Below are 22,178 nucleotides of genomic sequence, written 5' to 3' on the forward strand. Positions count from 1 at the left end.
TAGGGGCGAATATTATTCAGTTCTAACCAAATAAACCGACCAAACCGATTTAATTAGGTAACTCGATTAGATTTATCTGGCAATTTGGTTTGCTTTTAGTTTTTGAGATTTTTTGTTTTCTCGATTCAGTTCGGTTTTGGAGAAAAAATTTTCAGTAAAACTGAATCGAACAAAATTAGGTGAAATGAGGTCCAAATCAAGATAAAAATCATGAAATAGTATGAAAATTAGGCCCAAATAAAAAAGTCCATTAAAAGCCCAAACTGATTAGTTCAACAAAACAGAATTAAATTGGTTTGGTTCAATTCAATTTTCTTAACATTTCGATTCGATTCGGTTTTATTTGTAATATTTATAAATTTGATTAGTTCAATTCGATTTAAACCGAATGCTCAGTCCTATTCATATTTATGCAAAGGTATGTACATGCACCAGGAGAGGAAAATGGGGCGTGGGAAAGCCAAGAGGGAAGCAAGCATACTTATCCAATGGACATGGTGTCCCTCTATACAGTAGTGATAGATCCAGTTCAATATGCAGAGTGCTTTGTATGCCCTACATCAGAACCTAGAAGTAGATAGATTAAGAGCAATGCAATTGTTTAAACATTCAAAGTATTCCAGAATTTTTTTTTTTCATTCCCTCCCATGCCAGCTCAACCTAATCTTTCAAAATTTTTTTTAATGAAAAGTTCCCATTTCCTTAGGGAGGCTATATTATGTTCTCTGAGCTGGACAAAAAAATGTTCTTTTAAGTAATATGAAAGGAGGGTGGATCAGAAATCAATAGATAGGTTAAGAACATTAACCTCTTTAAACATTTAGAGAATTTTAGTTTTTTTTTTTTTTTCTCATTCCCTCTCATGTCAACTCTACACAAACTTAGTTTGAAAGTTTTTTCTAATGAAAACATATTTCCTTGGGAAAATTCAATTTTGTTCTATGAGGAGGGGAAAAAATTCTTTTTTAGCAATATAAAGAGAGGGCAGGTACACTAAAGAGAAACATATACTTCCCAACATGAAATTAATTAGATAAAGATATGTAATACAATAGCAAAATACCCAAAGAGAGAGAGAGACATATTTTCCCATTAATCTGTCAATGTCTTTTGTTCTTTGCAATTGCTGCAATACAATGTATTGCTACAACTTCCAGATATAAGGAAAATGCCCACATAAAACTGATACAAATCGAAACTCATAGGAGATACCTAACGAACACTTCAACAATTCAGTGTCACTCTCCAATTGAGTAGAATTTAGAAACACACAATGAACCTAGGTCAAAAACACATGAATAACTAAATACTAAATTCAGAACAAAGATAAACCTACCCCTCAAATGGTTTCTTGTAAGAACTTCAATTTCACAGGAGATCTTAGCACTCTCAGATTCCATCGTATTTAGTTCCTCTTTCAGATGCTCTACAAAAGCATTTGCATCAACACATGCTCTGGTCGAAAATCAAAATTATACATAGATTTTCACATGCAGGGATAAAAATTACAGCAAAAAAAAAAAATCAGTGTCAAATAACAGTAAAATTCACATAATCTGCTGAACTTTGCTCAGCATAATAATAATAAAAAAAAAAAGTAAAGAAACAAAATATCATGTTAAGAAAATAGAACTTGTCAAGAATTTGTTTGAAATATATTAAACCGTTAAAAAGAGGACATTATAATCGAACTATGAAAATGACATTCTCAATCTCACTATAGCTATAGATAAAATGGCCAAAATATGCTAGTGGATGCATACTCTGCAAATCAAGTGCAAAGAAAAACTGACCTTAGTGCCATCAGAGACACAGTATTTTAGTGATGGTAAATCTACATTAACACTTTAAAAAATAAGTATGCCAATTGAAAATGACAATCCCATCCTGTTATAGGTAGTTTTTCTTCATATATTTGCGGTTACAATCAATTCTCTAAGTTTCACATTATTGAAATTGCAACGTATAATAGAATAATTGAGCATTAATTATACACTTATTGTTAAATATTGCATTATGTCCATTATATTCTTAGATTTCCTCATTTCCAAGCAAGACAAAGTTACTCGAAAAATCTCATATGCACCAAATTTTGCCCCCTCTTCACTGCATTCAGAGTATAAAAGTTGTGAAAAACTACTCCTCTTTCACCTCTGCTCAATACTATTATTCATAGTTATTTGGTTGTGAATATCATGTGCTTTCTTATTCTATATCAAATATGCCCAACATGCTAGAATTTTCAAGATTAAAATGCATATATGTATAATCGATTTATGGTAGGAGATTTACCACATGCAAATTAAAGTGCAAAACAAGATCTTATTTACTGCTCTACTGGATCCAAAGGCTAAAAATTATGTCAAATGTAGTGTGATTCATTGTCCTGCTTTCCTCATGAACACATGTGAATCAACCAGGTGCTTTGCATGAGCTTAAGAAATTTTACTATCCATCCATACGGATAATTTATAAAGTCAGTTACCAATGAAAGATGTAATATTTTTATGATAAGAACATGTAATTCCAAATGACAAAGAATCGTGAAATAAATAAACAATTGAAATCCAAACCTCAAAAAATTGTCGCTAGTTATGATAGGCTATGTAGTTGATAAACCCTTTTTTTTCTTGGTGGGTGGGGGATTGTTCATCAGATGAGCTATCAAAATCTCCTTGTAGAACTGGAAGTATCAATCATACTGGAAACAGAAAGTCACAGGACACTGGATCAACAAAGTTGATACATGAATCTTCTCATATACTCTTAAGATATGCAAGCCACAATAAACTCTCACAAGTCACATTAAATTAAGTGAGGAAGACATGAAAGAAAACTGCGAATGGATGGATGATCTCATAATTCCCTTGACCTGTAGAATTATATATATGGACCTCTCTAATAGGCTAAAACAGATGGAGAAAAATTGAGTTGGCATCAGAGATGGTAGTAATGGTGGCAACTTATGATTTTAAATATAAAGTAGCAATCTTTGCTCATATCCATCAGCATCATCAAGAAAAAAATTCTATGCATGTTTTCCAATTATTCTGATAAGCAGTCCTAACCATTCCTTTGTTATACAATATAATTTGTTAATCACCCAAATGTCAATTCCAACATGGCCTATTCATTCTACATTTTTAACCCAAAAATAATTAAAGCTCTCTTCTTAATTACAGTGTTCACTTTGGTTGGACAAAAACTTCCCCATCTCTGCCATTAAAGATTTTCTCTTTTTGTTTTCTTTTAGTTTCTTTTCTTTTCCTCTCAAAATAAGAACCCAAAAAGAGTATCTATGTATAGATATTTCCCTTTGTTTCTAGAAGCATAAATTCTCTTTTTTTCAAGAAAAAAAAATCCTCTTTAATTTTATAAAAAAAGTAATGCTGATCCCCTGTTTGCTACTTTCAGAAAAAATATTGTATTCCTACAAATATGATAGGCAAGACATATTTTTTTTCCATTAATCAATTGGTTTGATTAGATTATAATAAGATGACTCTTTTTATGAATATGTATCTCTTTCTACATTATACATATTTTTATCAACTAACCTCTCTCACTTTTATACTAATTAATTTTGGCATGAATAATTTATTGTGGAAACCCATATATATATATATATATATATATATATATATATATATATATATATATATATATATATATATATATATATATATATTATTTATTATTATTTTATTTTAATTAGCTAACAATAATTTAATATATTTATAAAAAAATATATTTTATTGGATGACCTGCTTATTTATTTTTAGATATATATATTATTTTTGAAATTAAATATATATCTGCAATCTGAACAACCCAGTTCAATAATAACTTTTATCCCATTCTAGACCTAATAGAACTCTTAAAATATATATACCCTGATAATCTCTTCTGCTAAACTTTGCTCTCAAAACCTATTTGTCACCTCCTTTTTCTACCAAATACTCTTAACATATATATATATATATATATATATATATATATATATATATATATATATATATATATATATATATATATTTACGATTTATAATTTAATGTGCGCAGAGAATCTCTAAATTTTTACTTCTCTATTCATCACCATCGATTTTATTTTCAAGGAGATTCGAATATTCAATCTGTCATTTAAAATTGTCTCTCTTTCATTGAAAATAACTATTGTCTTGGAAGTTCCAGGTGAGTAGTAATTATAGTATATAACACCGTTTTAGTCCCTTTTAAAATTTCTTAGCATTAAGTTTGTTATTAAATGAAATTTTAAATCAATATTTTAACAATTATTTTACATGTGATTTTCTAGAGTTTTATTTTATTGTTGAATTTTATTTTGATTTTGATTAAATAATTGATTTTGTCAACTATCTCTGCATTAGAGCCATTAGGATTTTGGGAACAGGCTTTTAATATATTTATATTGATTGATATTTGACTATAAAATTTACCGATGTGTTACACTGAATTGATTTGAGATTGATTTGATCTTATTGACTCTCTGAAATCATTGAAATAAACTATTGGAATTGCACTATCAGTTATTATTAGCTATCTGAAATTTTTTATTGATTTTGATTGATTTGTACAAATTTATCTATTTCTGTTATCTGGCCCCACCGTGTGGACTATTACGGTATTAGGTTGCATTGTTGAGTCATACATCATTGCAGTTTATGGTTTGCATTAGTATCATATGCATTGATATCTGTGAAGGAGGAGGAAGGTATCTAATATCTGGTAGCGCGCTTACCATCTGGCCTTTGGTGATGTGGGGTATCATCGCCCTAGTGCACTGTACCATAAAATTTTTATTGAATGAATATCTTTTATATATATGTTTTATGAAATTATTTTATTAATGATTTTGATAGCATGAGCATGATTTTATTGAATAAAAAATTTATTGTGAAATTAATCAAGCGTCTGCCTGTTCCTATTCCGTTGTATGCTATAATTATCATTCACTGAGCATTTAGCTCAAATCACGTTTTCTCTGTCTGTTATCTGTTTCAGATTAGTAGAATTCTACAGCTGATCTAAATATTCAGTACATTTTCTGGAGAGGAACAATCTTTGATTTTTTCTCATCGTATGCCCGAATTCATATTTTCTCGGGTTAATAAGTAGTTTAGTTTATTGAATAGTTTAAGTTTTTATTTGAAATCTTTAGAGACTCCTCAGTTTACTTATGGGATATTTATTATGTTTATTCAACATTTTGTTTATTTAAATTTTGTCTATTTTTTGGGATTAGTAAGTGACAATATATTCATTCAAGATACTCTGATAAGGCTTGCATGATTTAAGAATACTTAAATTATGCGCCGGTCATGGTTTAGAATTTTGAGTCGTGACAAAGTTGGCATCAGAGCTCGGTTGAGGGATATTTATTATGTTTATTCAGCATTTTGTTTATTTAAATTTTGTCTATTTTTTGGGATTAGTAAGTGACAATATATTCATTCAAGATACTCTGATAAGGCTTGCATGATTTAAGAATACTTAAATTATGCGCCGGTCATGGTTCAGAATTTTGAGTCGTGACAAAGTTGGTATCAGAGCTCGGTTGAGGTCTAGTAAACTTGCGGAGCATAGGATCCTTAACGTCTTTTTAGTTTATCATTGCTTTAGATATCCGCGTCCTTCGTACTTTTTCACCTGTCTTAATTTGACTCACATTTTCATATTTAATACTTGTTTATTAAAATGAATATGTGCCTGAGTCTGTTAAACGTAAGAGGAGAGCTAGGGCCAAGGGTCTTAATGTTGCAAACCTTGATCCAACAAGGGAGGTACCATCTCAAACTATTAATCAGACATCTGAATAGACACCTATGGCTAAGACTGGAGCACAACCATTCCTTTGTTTCTCCATACTTTTCCATGATATTTAGTACACCACCTACTTTGTTAGAGTGTCCTTTATCTGTATCAACACCTATGAGGAACGCAATAGACACTGATATGGTGTAGAGCGGATGTATAGTTCACATTGGAGATAGAAAATTAGCTACAGATCTTGTTTCTTTAGATATATTGGAGGTTGATGTGATTTTAAGCATGGATTGGTTAGCCACTTATCACGTTTCATTGGATTGTCATAATAAAGTTATACTCTTTAAAATTCCTGGGGAGCAAAATTTCAATTTCAGAGAGATCGCAGTATAGCCTCTAGTAATCTTATCTCAGTAATGAGTGCTAGCTGATTATTGCGAAAGAGGTGTAAAGGGTATCTAGCTTATGTTAGAGACGTTCAGGTAGAAGGTGCAGGTTTGGAGAATGTTGCAATGGTTAAGGAGTTTCCTGATGTGTTTCCAGAAGATTTATCAGGTTTACCCCCGGAGCGAGAGGTAGAGTTTAGTATAGACTTAGTTCCTAGAACTGAGCCCATATCTATGCCACCTTATCGTATGGCACCCGCAAAACTTAGGGAGTTGAAGGAGCAGCGATAAGACCTACTAGATAAGGGGTTTATTTGCCCTAGTGTTTCTCCATGGAGTGCTCCTGTGTCATTTGTGCGAAAGAATGATGGTTCCTTGAGAATGTGGATTGATTATAGGCAATTGAATAAGGTGACTGTGCGTAATAAGTATCCTCTTCCACGCATAGATGACCTGTTTGACCAACTTCAAGGTGCAAAGCATTTTTTCAAGATTGATCTTCGATCTGGGTATCATCAATTGAGGGTCAAGGAAGAAGACATACTCAAGACAGCCTTTAGGACTAGGTAGGGACACTATAAATTTCTTGTAATGTCTTTTGGTCTTACCAATGCTCCAGCCGCTTTTATGGATCTCATGAATAGAGTTTTCAAGCCTTTCTTAGATCAATTTGTTATAGTGTTCATTGATGACATTCTAGTGTACTCAAAGAGTAAAGAGGAGCATGAGCAGCATTTGAGAATTGTCCTTCAGACCTTACAGGAACACAAGTTATTTGTCAAGTTCTCAAAATGTGAGTTCTGGTTAGATAGTATGGCTTTTCTAGGCCATACAGTATCTAAGGATGGGGTGTATGTTGATAAGAAGTAAGTTGAGGCAGTGCTTCATTGGCCAAGACCCACAACTGTGTTAGAGATTTGTAGTTTCTTAGGTTTAACAGGGTATTATAGATGGTTTGTTCAAGACTTCCCTCGTATTGCAACACCTTTAACTAAGTTGACACAGAAGAATATGAAATTTCAGTGGTCTGAAGCTTGTGAAAAAAGTTTTCAGAAGCTTAAGACTCGTTTAACTACAGTACCAATGTTAGCTCTTTCATCTGGATCAGGGGGTTATGCAGTATATTGTGATGCTTCTAGGATTGGTTTAGGATGTGTTTTGATGCAGCATGGACGGGTTATTGCATATGCTTCTCATCAGTTGAAAAGGCATGAGCAGAATTATCCAACTCATGATTTGGAAATGGCTGCAGTAATTTTTGTTTTAAAAATCTGGAGGCACTATCTGTATGGTGAGATTTGTGAAATCTTTACTGACCACAAAAGTCTCAAATACATCTTCGACCAATGTGATCTTAATCTTAGGCAAAGAAGATGGGTAGAATTGCTGAAGGATTATGATTGCACCATACAGTATCACCCTGGAAAAGCTAATGTGGTGGCTGATGCTCTAAGCAGGAAGTCTTCTGGTAGTTTAGCCCATATATCTACCAAGATGAGGCCTCTAATTGGTGAATTACATGAGTTGCTAGATCAGGGAGTAGAGTTTGAAATCATAGCTAGATCATTCTTAGCACATTTTTGAGTTAGATCTATCGTGATTGATCGAATTAAGGCTGCTCAGAAGAGGGATTCTCAGTTGTGTGAGATTATAGATAGTATTCATCAAGGCCAAACTCAAGGGTTCATGTTAAATGATGATGGGGTTTTTCGTTATGTCACTAGACTTTGTGTCCCCAATGTTGATGAGTTGAGAAGAGAAATCATGGAGGAGGCACACCATTCTGCTTACATAGTACACCCAGGTTCAACTAAGATGTACCGTGACTTAAGGGAGCATTATTGGTGGGGTGGCATGAAGAGGGATGTTGCAGACTTTGTTGCTAAATGTTTGACTTGTCAACTGGTTAAGGCAGAATATCAGAGACCATCTGGGTTATTTTAGCCGTTGCTTATTCCTGAGTGGAAATGGAAGCATATTTCCATGGACTTTGTTGTGGGTTTACCAAGTACACGAGGTGGTTACAATGCAATATGGGTGATAGTGGACAGATTGACAAAATCTGCTCATTTTCTTCCTGTAAAGACTACATATGACTTTGCTTAACTTGCACAGTTGTATATAAACAAGATTGTTAGTCTTCATGGAATTCCAGTTTCCATTGTCTCTGATCATGGTACTCAGTTTACTTCTCGATTTTGGAAGAAATTCCAAGAAGCTTTAGGAACATGAGTAGACTTTAGTACTGCTTTTCACCCTCAGACGGATGGACAGTCAGAAAGAAGCATACAGACATTAGAGGACATGCTTCGTGCATGCGTTATGGATTTTGGTGGCTGTTGGGATCACCATTTGCCTTTAGTGGAGTTTGCTTATAATAACAGTTATCAGGTAAGTATAGAGATGGCTCCATATGAGGCATTATATGGTCGAAAGTGTAGGTCACCAATTTGTTGGGATGAAGTTAGAGGAAGAAGGCTTACAAGACCAGAATTGATACAATTAACTTCAGAGAAGGTTCTACCAATTTGTGATAGACTTTTGACTGCTCAAAGTCGATAGAGAAGTTACGCTGACCTTAAGCGTAAAGACATAAAGTTTATAGTTAGTGATCATGTATTTCTAAGAGTTTCACCTATGAAAGGAATCATGAGGTTTGGGAAGAAGGGGAAGCTTAGTCCTTGTTTTGTTGGTCCATTTGAAATTTTGGAGAGAATTGGAGCAGTTGCTTACCATTTAGCCATTCCACCTGGTTTTGCACATGTTCATCCAGTTTTCCATAGTTCTATGCTTAGGAAGTATGTACCAGATCCATCTCATATTTTGCAACCTCAAACCATGCAATTTAGGGATGATATGTCATATGAGGAGCAACCAGTAAAGATTTTAGATCAACAAATTAGGAAACTCCGGTCTAAGGAAGTGGCTTTAGTCAAAGTCTTGTGGCATAATCACTCAAGTAGTGAGGCCACATGGGAGGCAGAATCTGAAATGCAAGTCAAATATCCTCACTTATTTGATTCTTCAGGTTAGAATTTTGTTTATTATTATTTTATTTTAATTAGCTAACAATAATTTAATATATTTATAAAAAAAATATATTTTATTGGATGACCTACTTATTTATTTTTAGATATATATATTATTTTTGAAATTAAATATATATCGGCAATCTGAACAACCCAGTTCAATAATAACTCTTATCCCATTCTAGACCTAATAGAACTCTTAAAATATATATACCATGATCATCTCTTCTGCTAAACTTTGCTCTCAAAACCTATTTGTCACCTCCTTTTTTCTACCAAATACTCTCAATAGGTATTTTCATCATCTTATATATATATATATATATATATATATATATATATATATATATATATATATATATATATATATATATATAAATTTATGATTTATAATCTGATGTGCGCAAAGAATCTCTAAATTTTTACTTCTCTATTCATCATCTTCGATTCTATTTTCAAGGAGATTCGAATATTCAATCTGTCATTTAAAATTGTCTCCCTTCCATTGAAAATAACTATTGTCTTAGAGGTTCCAGGTGAGTGGTAATTATAGTATATGGCACCGTTTTAGTCCATTTTAAAATTTCTTAGCATTAAGTTTATTATTAAATGAAATTTTAAATCAATATTTTAATAATTATTTTACATGTGATTTTCTAGAGTTTTATTTTATTATTGAATTTTATTTCAATTTTGATTAAATAATTGATTTTGTCAACTATCTCTGCATTAGAGGCATTAGGATTCCGGGAACAGGCCTTTAATGTATTTATATTGATTGATATTTGACTATAAAATTTACCGATGTGTTACACTGAATTGATTTGAGATTGATTTGATCTTATTGACTCTCTGAAATTATTGAAATAAACTATTGGAATTGCACTATTAATTATTATTTGCTATCTGAAATTTTTTTATTGATTTTGATTGATTTGTATAAATTGATTTTCTGTTTTAAATTGATACCTGTGCTCAGTATCTGTTTCTGTTATCTGGCCTCACCGTGTGGACTATCACGGTATTAGGTTGAATTGTCGAGTCATGCATCATTGCAGTTTATAGTTTGCATTAGTATCATATGCATTGATATCTGTGAAGGAGGAGGAAGATATCTAATATCTGGCAACGCGCTTACCATCTGGCCTTTGGTGATGTGGGGTATTATCACCCTGGTGCACTGTACCATAAAATTTTTATTGAATGAATTTCTTTTATATATATATTTTATGAAATTATTTTATTAATGATTTTGACAGCATGAGCATGATTTTATTGAATAGAAAATTTATTGTGAAATTAATCAAGTGTCTGTCTGCTCCTATTCCGTTGTGTGCTATAATTATCATTTACTGAGCATTTAGCTCAAACCACGTTTCAAATCAGTAGAATTCTCCAAATATTCCGTCTATTTTCTAGAGAGGGACAGTCTTTGATTTTTTCTCATGGTATGCCTGAATTCATATTTTCTCAAGCTAATAATTAGTTTAGTTTATTGAATAGTTTAAGTTTTAATTTGAAATATGTAGAGACTCCGTAGTTTACTTATGGGATATTTATTATGTTTATTTAGCATTTTGTTTATTTGGATTTTGTCTATTTTTTGAGATTAGTAAGTGACAATATATTCATTCAAGATACTCTGATAAGGCTTGCATGATTTAAAAATACTTAAATTATGCGCCGGTCACGATTCAGAATTTTGGGTCGTGACATTTATTTATAATATAATACATAAAAATTAATCTATAATAGAATAATATTAGTAATAAGAAAAGAAAAAAGAAAAAAACAAAATGACCAGTTCATTATTTTTCGTTTGTTGCATAAACCAATGTATTTTACATAGCAAATTTCATTTAAATGAGAAGTTGAAGAACACCAAGCTATGTCTATTACTATGCATGTAGCTTGTTTCCCACCCACAAATTCATATACAATCAAAACATTAAACATATAAAACTCAGCAAAGTTTGTTTCTTTTTTTTCTATTTTCATGTATAGAATAGAAAGAAAGCCTTGAACGTATTTATATTTGCATGGTGCAAACAGAATCCGTAGCTGAAAATTTTTCTCCCAGTGCTAAAAAAAGGGAAGTAAAAATAAATAACAACACATGAAAGAAAGAATTGTATCAATCAATAAACTCATTATCAAAGGAAGATTTATCAGAGACTATACCAGCTTATTGATGATTGCAAGAGAACAACCTCACGACTGCCAAATATAATGCATGCATACTGTATAAGAAAATGCCTAGAAGAGATTAGTTGTCACAATCCATAATCTAATGCATCAAGAGCTGTAAATATTAAAATGCAACAAACAATATGAAAGAGCCAGATCAGGACCTGCATATCTAAGGTCCACAAAGTGAAAAGGCTCTGAATAATAATCCAAAATAAAATGGTAAAAAAAAAAAGCATAAAACCCACTTGCTGTTGCGCAGTTTGGTGTTTGATAAAAAAGTTTGTTGCTCTTGCTTATGAAACAGAATATAGATTACATTATAACAGTGGTAATTAACACTATGTTTTATAAGGTAATGAGAAATTTTATAAGTTTCTAAAATTATAAATATTTGTTTGGGAGAATTCATGATTTTTTAAAGTATGATTTTTGAAAATCTTACATTTTTCCACTCAGCACTGGTTGATAAGTTTTTCACTTAAAAGCTCCAAAAAAAAAAAACTTCACTTCTTTTCGCACAACAAAAAATTATAAAAGTTTAAAAACTATAAAGTAAAATACAACAATAAGATTTCAGGAAAGACAATAAAACAATGTGCAGCAATGTATTATAATGAATGCGTATTTGATCTTCTATTAAAAGGAAAAATATGTAAATGAATTAATCTGAAGAAAATAAGCATCTGCATAAGACACCTGGTGAGATAGAGGCCTGATTTGTTGATTTCTAAACTGCAGTCTATAGCCTCCACTACAGCATTTCTTGTCCAATTTGTACCATGAAAACAGAGAGGCATTGCACCAAACACGTTCTAAGCATGAAATTAAAGCAAATAGATCAAACACGCGAAGTAACGAATATGAAAATATTTGCACTATCAAAAGCATTTTTGTTTGTAACATGAGTTGGAACTTTCATGGCAATCAAAAGGATTTTTGTTGTAACATAAAGATGAAACATGGAATTGGAATGGGCTGAAAGATGAAACGGAGAGACATAGTTACTGAAAACATGTATCTTGTTAAGGAGTTAAAACGTTGAGGGGAAGATATAAAGGAGAAAGCATAGTGTCTGATAACTTAACGGTGGGAGTTAAAAAGCTGGAGGAAATACGGGCTAAAAATGTGGAGAAAATAGAGGTAATATATGATTCACAACAGAGCACCAGATGGCAGCAAAACAGAGCGCCACTTGGCAGTGTATTGTGAGCCTATATTAGAGCTCAGCTTTATGATATTTACATAGATAGATTCTGCTTTTGCTATTTCAAAACCGCCGATCATGAAACTGCTGTTTCAAAACTAAAACAGCAGTTTACCTGTTTAGTAGTGAAATAGAAAACTGTTGTTAATAAAGGACAAGTTGTTTGTTATACGACTACTCCAATTGGCCTATCCGATGGAGATGATGAATAGCAAGATAGTCATCTGAACGATTTCTCAAGAGGTTGTTCTTTCGGTCGATATTAGCTATCCCTCAGAAGGAACTGATTCATTTAATCGCCCTAAAGGTCTCGCCATTTCATAGGTCCTCCCACACTTAGTGATAAGACGTTTAGTCGGCTTAATAAACACAGGTTAATTGCCCATCATTAACGTGTAGTAAGCCTATTATTGCACAACAATTTAAAAACTGCGTCCTACTCTCAATAACCACCATTTTTTTAACTTAAAATAATCATAACCATCTAGGGAGATATTATTAGACATATCTGAAACCTAATTTGAATATTATAAGACCACTTATTGAACAACACATACATGAAAATATTTTATTGAATGCAGATTAGTATACAAGTCATAATTAAAGTAAATATAAATATTCTTTTTCTTTTAATCCTTATCTCGATTTATTTATTCTCTCTGTTTATTTTTTTTCTCTCCCCCTTTTCTTAGAAAAGGCTATTCTATTTGATTGTTGAAATGTTAATAGAAATAACAATAGGACAGGTTAAGGGTAGGGAGCACTCTCCCCATCCCTGCCCTATTAAAGTTTTACGTTGAGACAAGAACTTTCTCATCAGGAAGCGAAACAAGGCGAGGCAAATTTCTCAATGGAGATTTTTTAAAAAAATTATTATTATATAATATAAATTTATTGATTAAAAATAAAATATAATTTAGATATATATATATATATATATTATTTTTAACCAAAAATAATAATATTATTATATAAAAAAAAATTATAAAGACTCGAGACAGAGTCAATAAAAATTAATAGGATTAAGTTGAGTTCGAAAGCTTTTACCATTCCTAAGTGCATAGTGGGAGAAGCCCTTTAACTCGTATAACCTCATCTTCGTTCTAATACCTATATCTAGGAATGATAACAGAGTGAGTCAAAAATAAACATTATTTTCCTGTCTTTACCCCACAGAAAACCAAGGTTAAAACCTAAATTATCCCATTGGGAAAGCAAAGCAAGGCAAGGCAAGGCAAGGCTCCTTATGGAGATTTTTATTATAATTTTTTATTTTAATTTATTATTATATAATATAAAACTTATTTATCAAAAATAAATTATAGATTAAAAAATAAATTTTAAAAATAATTTTAGCTATACATATTTTTTTAAAAAATTATAACATTTAAATATATAAATATATAAAAATAAATTGTTTTTAATAAATAATAAGTTATTAAGGCCGGTTACAGCGATCGGGGCGAGCAGTCCTTCTCCCATACTGTCTTCTCGTACACGTATCCTTTATTAGAGACGCTCTCTTTATTACACGTATCAGCAAGAAGACCACCTAGATGAGAAGAGGCCATCTCCGGAAGTCGGCCTCAACTCGTACGGTTCCTGTAATCGAATTACAAGGCCAAACACGGAAAATAGCAACATCAAATCTGAAAGGGGCTTTACAAACTTAACCAAAATGCATTATAAAGTTTGCTAGTGGAAAAGGAACTGGCAGAGAAGGCATAAAGCAATCCTCCAAGATCAATCACAGCTCCCAATCCACGAATGAGAGAACAAAAATTGGAATCGCAACAGTCATTCTCAAAATAGCTGCAAGCAGCAGACTACATGTATGGGAGTACATACATAAATTAATCAATTTTGATGCTTTTTCAAAACACGTGGTTACAATATTTTACCTAACAGATTTAAAAACCACGTTTAGACTAAAACCAGCTTTTTTCCATATGAAACGCAATCCCAAACGGGCTCGTAATCTGTCCCAGTGCCACCAAACGCTAAATGCATCCCATCAGGCAGGAAAAAGCAATTGCATTTTCATTTGTTCCAGTTTATTATATTAACAGTATTTTAACTGATTCCTTTATTTGACAATTTCTTGTATCCTTATTGTTTGCCAATCTTTTTTTATCTGATCATAGAATCTACAAATTATGACATTATGTAGTGGCTAAGGATTGTAAGGACAAGATTCTGATATTCAAGAGCCAAGGATTACATTCTGCATTCTATTCCTGCTCAAGCCTGACTAAATCAAAGCTTAGATGTTGGACTTGTTTTATCATCAAAAGCAATCATCACCTTTCCAATAGCTTTCCGATCTCTAATAGCACAAAAGGCGAGGCTTGCCTGTCAAGGACATTTAATCAAGTAGATCAAGATGACACTTACTAGAACAAGATCAAAATAATAGCAACAATCAGGCAAAACATTGGCATCTATGTTTTATTTACTATTATCATGTAAATTTCATGATTAATCAAAGGAAAAAAAATCAGCATGTTTCTTTCCCATGACCAAGAAACCTACCAATAGAATTTCAACCTAGAATGAATGGTAACTCCACTTGTAATTGTTGGTACCAAAACAACATTGTAATTTAATAAGCTAGGTCCTAAGGCTAGTCCACGTATTTCCTTTTGTGATATCGCAAGTGGAAGCAACCAGAGAATCATGTCATCACACGGTAACATTTATTCAAAACCAATATGCAAGTGACTCTGAGAAACCTGATTCAATTGCAGGTTCACATATGGTGACCACAAAAATGAAGATCATGAGATCATCCAAACATAATATTTCAGAAATGTAGATAAAGTAAAATATGTACAGAATCTTAGTTCAGTGATTATCTCGTTTAGCGTTTGGCCTTGATTGCATGGAGATTCTTAGTAACCTTGTTTCTAACCAAACTCAGTACATAAATTCGACAAACATCATCCTAAAATTTTGGACATTCTTATTTTAGTTCTATTCATTTGAGAAGGGGGCTTATCACACCCTTGTGATCGCAAGCCAAAGAAAGTTACTATTGCACTGAGCAATAGCCCTTAGAATCAAGTTTTCAAATATCAAATCATTTTCATTTTCAGTGGGAAACCATTAGTATGGTTATACAACTTGTAGCTAAAAGTTTACTTAATTGAAGAAGAATAAGAACAAGAAGGGCTGAGTTCCAGACCTCTGACATGCTGTAAATATGAGAAATGTGGATAGTAATCAGGCCCTTTTCCATCCAAGAGAGTAGCTCCCCGAAAGAATCTTCCAGAAAACCTGGACGATGTGTTCTGTGGCTACCCCAATAAAGTCCATGTATGGTCCAGTTCTGGATAACATGTAATCAACATTTATCTATTAACAGAGATAATGAAAATGTGTGCTACAGAACTATGTTAACTAAGCAAGACCAGACAAGCCTGTTGAACAGGAAAGACATCCTATATTCAGAGTGCTTTGTTTGTGAAACTGCCATTTTTATTCAGCATAGTTTTCATATATATATATATATATATATTCACTTATTTTTAATACAGACTAGGTACTTGAAGGATTCAGTCTGGAACCAGGGATTTGTGCCCCATCCTTATGCCATCATCACCAATTTCCTTCAATTGAATCTAAATCTGACATCTCCTCATTCCAAAGTTCTACACTAAAAGAGTAAGTGGCAAAGCTTGTGATTTGAGGCCAGGCAATTTCTCCTGAGCTATATTGAATTCGAGCCCCATAATTCTTAGCAAGCGCATAGGGATTTATCTTCTTAGTCATACCTGGTGATGCTACCAACTTTTGGTCATGCTATTGTTCTCCAATTCTTTTGTTACATAAAGGAGAAGGAAGTACGGAAGCTAAGTAGTTAGGTAAGAGTGTGAGCAGAATTGTACGTGAGAAAAACAGAAAATAGGTTTGAGAATCTGTTTGTGGTAGTTATCTGTTGTATATTGGATTAGTCGTAACCACTTAAGAAGTAGTTAGAATTGTTGGAGGCAGATACTCTAGTACTGATAACTGCTATATAAAAGCAGAAGATACTCTACAGAAAGGCATTCCAAGAATTATCTGAATTAATATCTCTTCTCTCTTCAATTATTCTCTTTCTCAATCTCTTTCTACATCTTCTTTCTCTAATTTCTCCAGTTCTCTGTATTTCTCTTCTCAATTCTTCTTTCTTGATCTGTTAGGGTTCCAAAATCCTAAACAATTGGTATCAAAGCAGCACAATCCTAAGGATTGCTTCTGCATTCTCTCTTCCTTTCTATTCTCTCTCTATTCCTTTTCTTCTCTTTTCCCCCTCTTCTTTTCTCATCTTTTTGCCTCTGTTCTTGAAATTCTTGAATCAAATTTCTTTCTTCTTCTGCTGCTGTTTTCTGGTTCTTTCTTCTATTTCTCTTCTTTAATTTCTCACTTCCAGCATTTCAAGAAACTTCTTATGCTTTTATCTCAATTTTTTGCTTCTTTATATCTTATTTTCCCTCTTTTTCTCCCTGCTTCTTTCTTTCTGTTACTACCCATATTCCAGATTAAATAACAATCCTAGACTTTTTGGGGTGGATGTTGGCCTAAGATTCTACTGTGTAACAAGCGCTCCATTAATTTCTTCTTCCCTTCTACTGCAACCTGTTCTTGAAATTCTTGAATCATGGAAGTACAATCTTTGACACAAAAGCTTCTCATTGGAGGGTTGGAAATTCTCAATAGAAGATTAAAAGAACAAGAAGAGTGGCTAGAACAAAGATTGAAAATTTTGGTTCAGATAGTACAAAAATTAGATCAGAAAATGGAAAGATTTGAAGAGCAAACAGGTAAGATGCTGGAGTCCTTTCAAGCTTTAAAAACCAACATCCATATATCTGAAAATTCATGGATTAAAGATCAATTTCAGGATTTGGGGCAGAAATTCCAAATTCAAGATCATCAAAGTTAGAGTAGGAAGAAAGCAATCTTGGACCAAAATTGAAGGTTGATGAGTCCTTGGCTACTGCTGGAAAAATGAAAGACTCCAGATTTACACCCTCAAATCATGATAACCATGTTATGAATATGAATATGATTCTTGCCCTTGAATCTATTGAAGTTTTAGAAAAAACATTTGGGGTGTCATTTAAAGCAATTGGGTTTGTACAAGTCAATTGTAAATGGGATTCTTTTTATAAAGGAAAGAATAAGGGAGTTGTAGGAATTAGAGATATTGTAAGGAAGTGGCAGCATTGTGAGGACTGTGTGACATGAACTATTGAACACCACGAGTTGCTATGGTTGCACCACATGAGGATAGGCAATGTAGGTAGAACTCACCCTTGAAAATCAGCTTGCAAGAGAAGGATGCCTAGAGACTTATTAACCTCTCACCAAAGTTGTTCCTTGGCAATGTGGAATCGTAACATACCCCACTCATTGGTTACGGCTAGCACCCTACACATTAGACCACCTATTTTTATACAATGGGCCTAAGCCACCACTCTGGCTTTGATTCCAAGACATATGAATTGTTAAGCACTACGATTCACTAAGGTTGCACCACGTGAGGATAAGCCACCTAGATAGAACTCACCCTTGGAAACTGGCTTGTAAGGGGAGGGTACCTAGGGACTTATTAACCTCTAACCAAGGTTGTTCCTTAGTGATTTGGGATCGTAACAATATTGATGCAAACCAAACGGAGATTTGAACTAGAAAGGGAAGAAACACAAAAGGATTACAGGAAGAGAAGAATGAAAAGAAGAATCTCAAAGAGAGAAGATCTTTATTCATCATACACACTGAATTACAGAAGAATCTCCTTCTTTATATAACCAACAGCTAACCATTGAATCTCTTCTTCACTTTATCTATTCTAACAGTCTAACAACTCTCACCTATCCATATTAGACACGTATCGCTGTCATCATAAATTCAGCTTTTGTAATTGTATAATTCTCATGCAAGATAAATGAGAGATATCAAGAAGACATAGAAAGAAATTATTTCCCTATTGTGGGCTGCTAGATGGAGTTGATGAAGTAAAGGGTATTTGTATAGCAAATGAAATCTGTGGGGCATGTGAAGAATTTTTTTTTGGATGTTGAATTGGATGAAAAGATTTCTGTGTATCCAGTATTCCATGTATCACTACTCGAGAAGAAGATTGGAGGTAATATTGCTCCTACTCTGGAGCTACCATCTATGACAGATGATCAGAACAAACATTGTTGGCCTTGAAAAAGTATTGCAAACCAGAGTTGTTACTAGGGATAATCAGTCAGTGCTTCAAGCATCAAATGGTATTGTGATCTTAAAGGAACAAGCATGGGAAATTTGGAGAAGAAAAAGGAAAAAAATTATGAGTTTATATTTCCAGCTGCAAATGAGGAAGTACCTACAACTTCCACTCAAACTTTCCTGAATTTTCACATTCTTGGGGACAAGAATGTGCTCATGAGGGGGGGTATTGTTCTGTATAGGAGAAGGAAGTATGGAAGCTGTGTAGTTAGATAAGATTATGAGCAGAATTGTTGAGAAAGGCGGGAAATAGGTTTAAGAATCTGTTTGTGGCGGTTATCTGTTGTAAACAATAGCTGAGTTAGTTGTAACTACTTTGAAGTGGTTAGAATTGTTTGAGGCAGTTGCTCTTCTCCTAATAACGGCTAAATAAAGGCAGAAGATACTCTATAGAAAGGCATTTCAAGAATTATCTGAAATAATATCTCTTCTGTCTTCAATTCTTCCCTTTCTAAGTCTCTTTCTATCTATTCTTCCTCAATTTCTTCGGTTCTCGCTATTTCTCTTCTCAATTCTTCTTTCTTGATCTCTTAGGGTTCCAAAACCCTAACATCTTTTCCTCATTTTTTTTACATTAAATTCATTATTTTTAGAAATAAAATAATTTATTAATATACTTTTACATATGGTATGCAGGAAAATTATAGGCAATTCAATTAGTGGATAAATGAATAAGTAGAATCAAGTACCTTAACCAGAGCAATATTTGCTGGGATGACAGGTATTTCCCCACTAGCAAACCCAATGACCAGAATTTGAGCACCCCAATTCAGAAGTTTTAAGGCTTCTTTAGTGGACTTGCCTCCAACAGGATCATACAAAACATCTACACCTTTAAGTTTTCTTGCGTTGAGGAAGTCCTTGACACTCACAGTGACGTTTTCTTTGCTAGAGTCCACCACATGATCTATTCCCAATGACTTCAAAAACTCTACCTTTTCATCTCCCCTGATCGTAGTTACAATGCAAATAAAAAGTTTAGCGGTAAAGCATCTTCCTGATTTAAAACAAAAACAAAAGGAAGAACAGAGAATAATACCTAGCAACGGCAATAACAATGGCACCACAAACCTTGCCAATTTGTACAGCAGAAAGGCCAACACCTCCAGCGGCTCCAAGAACCAGCAACACCTAGAAGAATTCATAGCATTGACATGCCAAGGTTCACTGTCTACCCAGTTTCCAGTTCGTATGTGATATGTGAAGGCGTGTTAAGCCATATGTAGAGGGAAAAGCAGAAGAAGAAGAAGAAGAAGAAGAAGAAGAAGAGAGAAATGATTAATGCAATAGATGATCAGGTACCTGAGAAGAGGTCAAGTGAGCTCTGTGGACAAGAGCGACATGGGAGGTTCCAAAAGCGACGGGCAGTGCAGCGGCCTCCACCAGATCACATCCCTCTGGCACTCGAAACCTTTCTCGAAATAAAAAGAAGAAAATCGAAATAGGACAAAAGCAGCAAAATAATTTTTTTAAATAAAAAAAAATAAGCAATCAAAGGAAGAAATAAGTTTACAGTTGGGATTGATCCGCGACGATGAATTGAGCGAAGGAGCCGAGGGAAGCGAAGGAACAGACACGGTCCCCAACCTTGAAAATGGAGACATTAGGACCGACGGCATCGACAATACCGGAGTAATCGGAGCCAGGGACGAAAGGCAGGGGAGGCTTTTCTTGGTATTTGCCCAAAATCTGGAGGTAATTGGCATAGTTCAAGCTTGTGGCTTTCACTCTCACTCTAACTGCGGTGGGGGAGTCCAGTTGTGGAATTGGGTGGTTTTTGCTCAATACTATTGGGGAATTCTCGTCCATTTTCCCCACTGGATCCCCCAATTTCACACACACCAGAGCCTCCATTTTTCACGTTCTGCTGTTTTTTTTTTCTTTTTTTTTTTTAATCGAACGATGACATCTGATTTATGATGGCAACTCCAGCCAAGAAATGGGTTTTATAGTCTGCGTTTGTACAATGAGAATCACGGGTTTTTTCATAAGGGAGGTGTAATAAAAACAGATAAATAGGGTAGGTTTTATTTTAATTATTAAAATGAGTGAATTATTAAAATGAGTGAATTATATTAAGATGAGAGTAGAAGGTTAATAATAATAATATTTTAAATTTTAAATATTATTATAAATAATATATAGATTTTAAATAAAATAAAATTTTAATTTTTTTAATATTTTATTTTATATTTTAAATAAAATATAAATATTATTTTAATAAATAATATTATGATAATTAATATTATATATTCTAATATTTTATTATAAAAAATTATTTTTTCATTTAAAATTAAATTAAATTAAATTTTAATTAAATAAAAAATTAAAATATAAAAAAATATTATAATAAAATAATTAAAAAATTAAATAAAAAATTAAAATTTATATACTATTTGTTATAACATTTAGATTTTAAAATATTATTATAATTAATATTTCGCTTTCATCTTAACATAATTCATTCAGTTTAGATAATAAAAATAAATCACACTCTTTTTTGATATATATTTATTTTTGTTACACCCTAGAATCACATATACGACATGCCGATTGTGAAACGTGTCATTACTTTGTGTCCTTTGAATCTTTGTCGTGTAGCCTCATTGGACAGACCAGACCTCCTTTCTTTGCATTTTTCATTTTAAGAAAAATTTTGTATTTGATTCTAAAATTTTACTATTAATCTTAAATATTTTAAAAATTGAAGAATTTAGCCCTTTATCAAAGAAAAAAATAAAAGTCTAATTTCTCTATTTTATAAAAAAAAATGAAGATTTTTTATTTTGATTATGTGTTTTTTAATAATTATTTTTAATATAATTTTATTTATTTAATACGTGCATAATAATAAAAATATAATATTTTTTATTTTTTATTAAAATTTGAAAATAAATAATTATTTCTTTTTTTTTCTTTTTAAAAATATTTGTAAGAAAAATAATAATTTTATTGTTAAAAAATCTTTATTTTTTTATAATTTTACTCACTTTTTATTTCCATTTTTTTCTATAAAATAGGCCTTTCCATGATAAATGAAAAGGCAAAATTACTCTAATTAAATTAGGATTATTTTCTCTCTTGCTATCTCTCTTCCCCCTTTTAAAATCGTTTAGCTCGCCCCATCATTAGCAATGCTACAACTACAAGGGCTTCTATTGCTCTGCCATTGTCACTCTCCTTACCATTGGTATTGTCACTTAGGCACCCTCACCTATCTAGAACCCAAGGCATCCTCAGAGTTTCACATTGGTCCTCATTCCTCATCATCAGCTTATTAGTGCATCTTGAGCACACACCGAGCACATAATTCAGTGAGTGCAG

At 32.7% G+C, this 22,178-nt stretch overlaps 1 protein-coding gene and 1 long non-coding RNA gene across 3 annotated transcripts; both read right to left on the reverse strand.

Annotated features, from left to right (window-relative positions):
• Positions 1-1,078: 1,078 nt before the first annotated feature.
• Positions 1,079-13,093, reverse strand: LOC110632374 (uncharacterized). The gene is made up of 4 exons (XR_002490656.2): positions 12,086-13,093; positions 11,381-11,439; positions 2,574-2,701; positions 1,079-1,426 (listed from the first exon to the last, which is right to left on the reverse strand). It is a non-coding gene; the product is annotated as an uncharacterized LOC110632374 (long non-coding RNA).
• A 1,532-nt stretch (positions 13,094-14,625) lies between these two features.
• On the reverse strand, positions 14,626-20,826 carry LOC110632372 (uncharacterized). Of its 2 annotated transcripts, XM_021780587.2 has the most exons (6): positions 20,368-20,826; positions 20,157-20,265; positions 19,894-19,985; positions 19,544-19,802; positions 15,778-15,921; positions 14,626-14,945 (listed from the first exon to the last, which is right to left on the reverse strand). In XM_021780587.2, exons 1-6 carry the CDS (start codon positions 20,706-20,708, stop codon positions 14,850-14,852), a joined length of 1,041 nt encoding a protein of 346 aa, XP_021636279.1. In that variant the 5' UTR covers positions 20,709-20,826; the 3' UTR covers positions 14,626-14,849. The 2 variants fall into 2 exon arrangements, with proteins under 2 accessions (XP_021636279.1, XP_021636280.1); XM_021780588.2 differs by lacking the exon at positions 15,778-15,921 and having other exon boundaries at positions 20,368-20,820.
• Positions 20,827-22,178: the final 1,352 nt, after the last annotated feature.

Source organism: Hevea brasiliensis, chromosome 14, assembly GCF_030052815.1.
Source record: "Hevea brasiliensis isolate MT/VB/25A 57/8 chromosome 14, ASM3005281v1, whole genome shotgun sequence".
In the NCBI taxonomy this organism is placed as follows: Eukaryota; Viridiplantae; Streptophyta; class Magnoliopsida; order Malpighiales; family Euphorbiaceae; genus Hevea; species Hevea brasiliensis.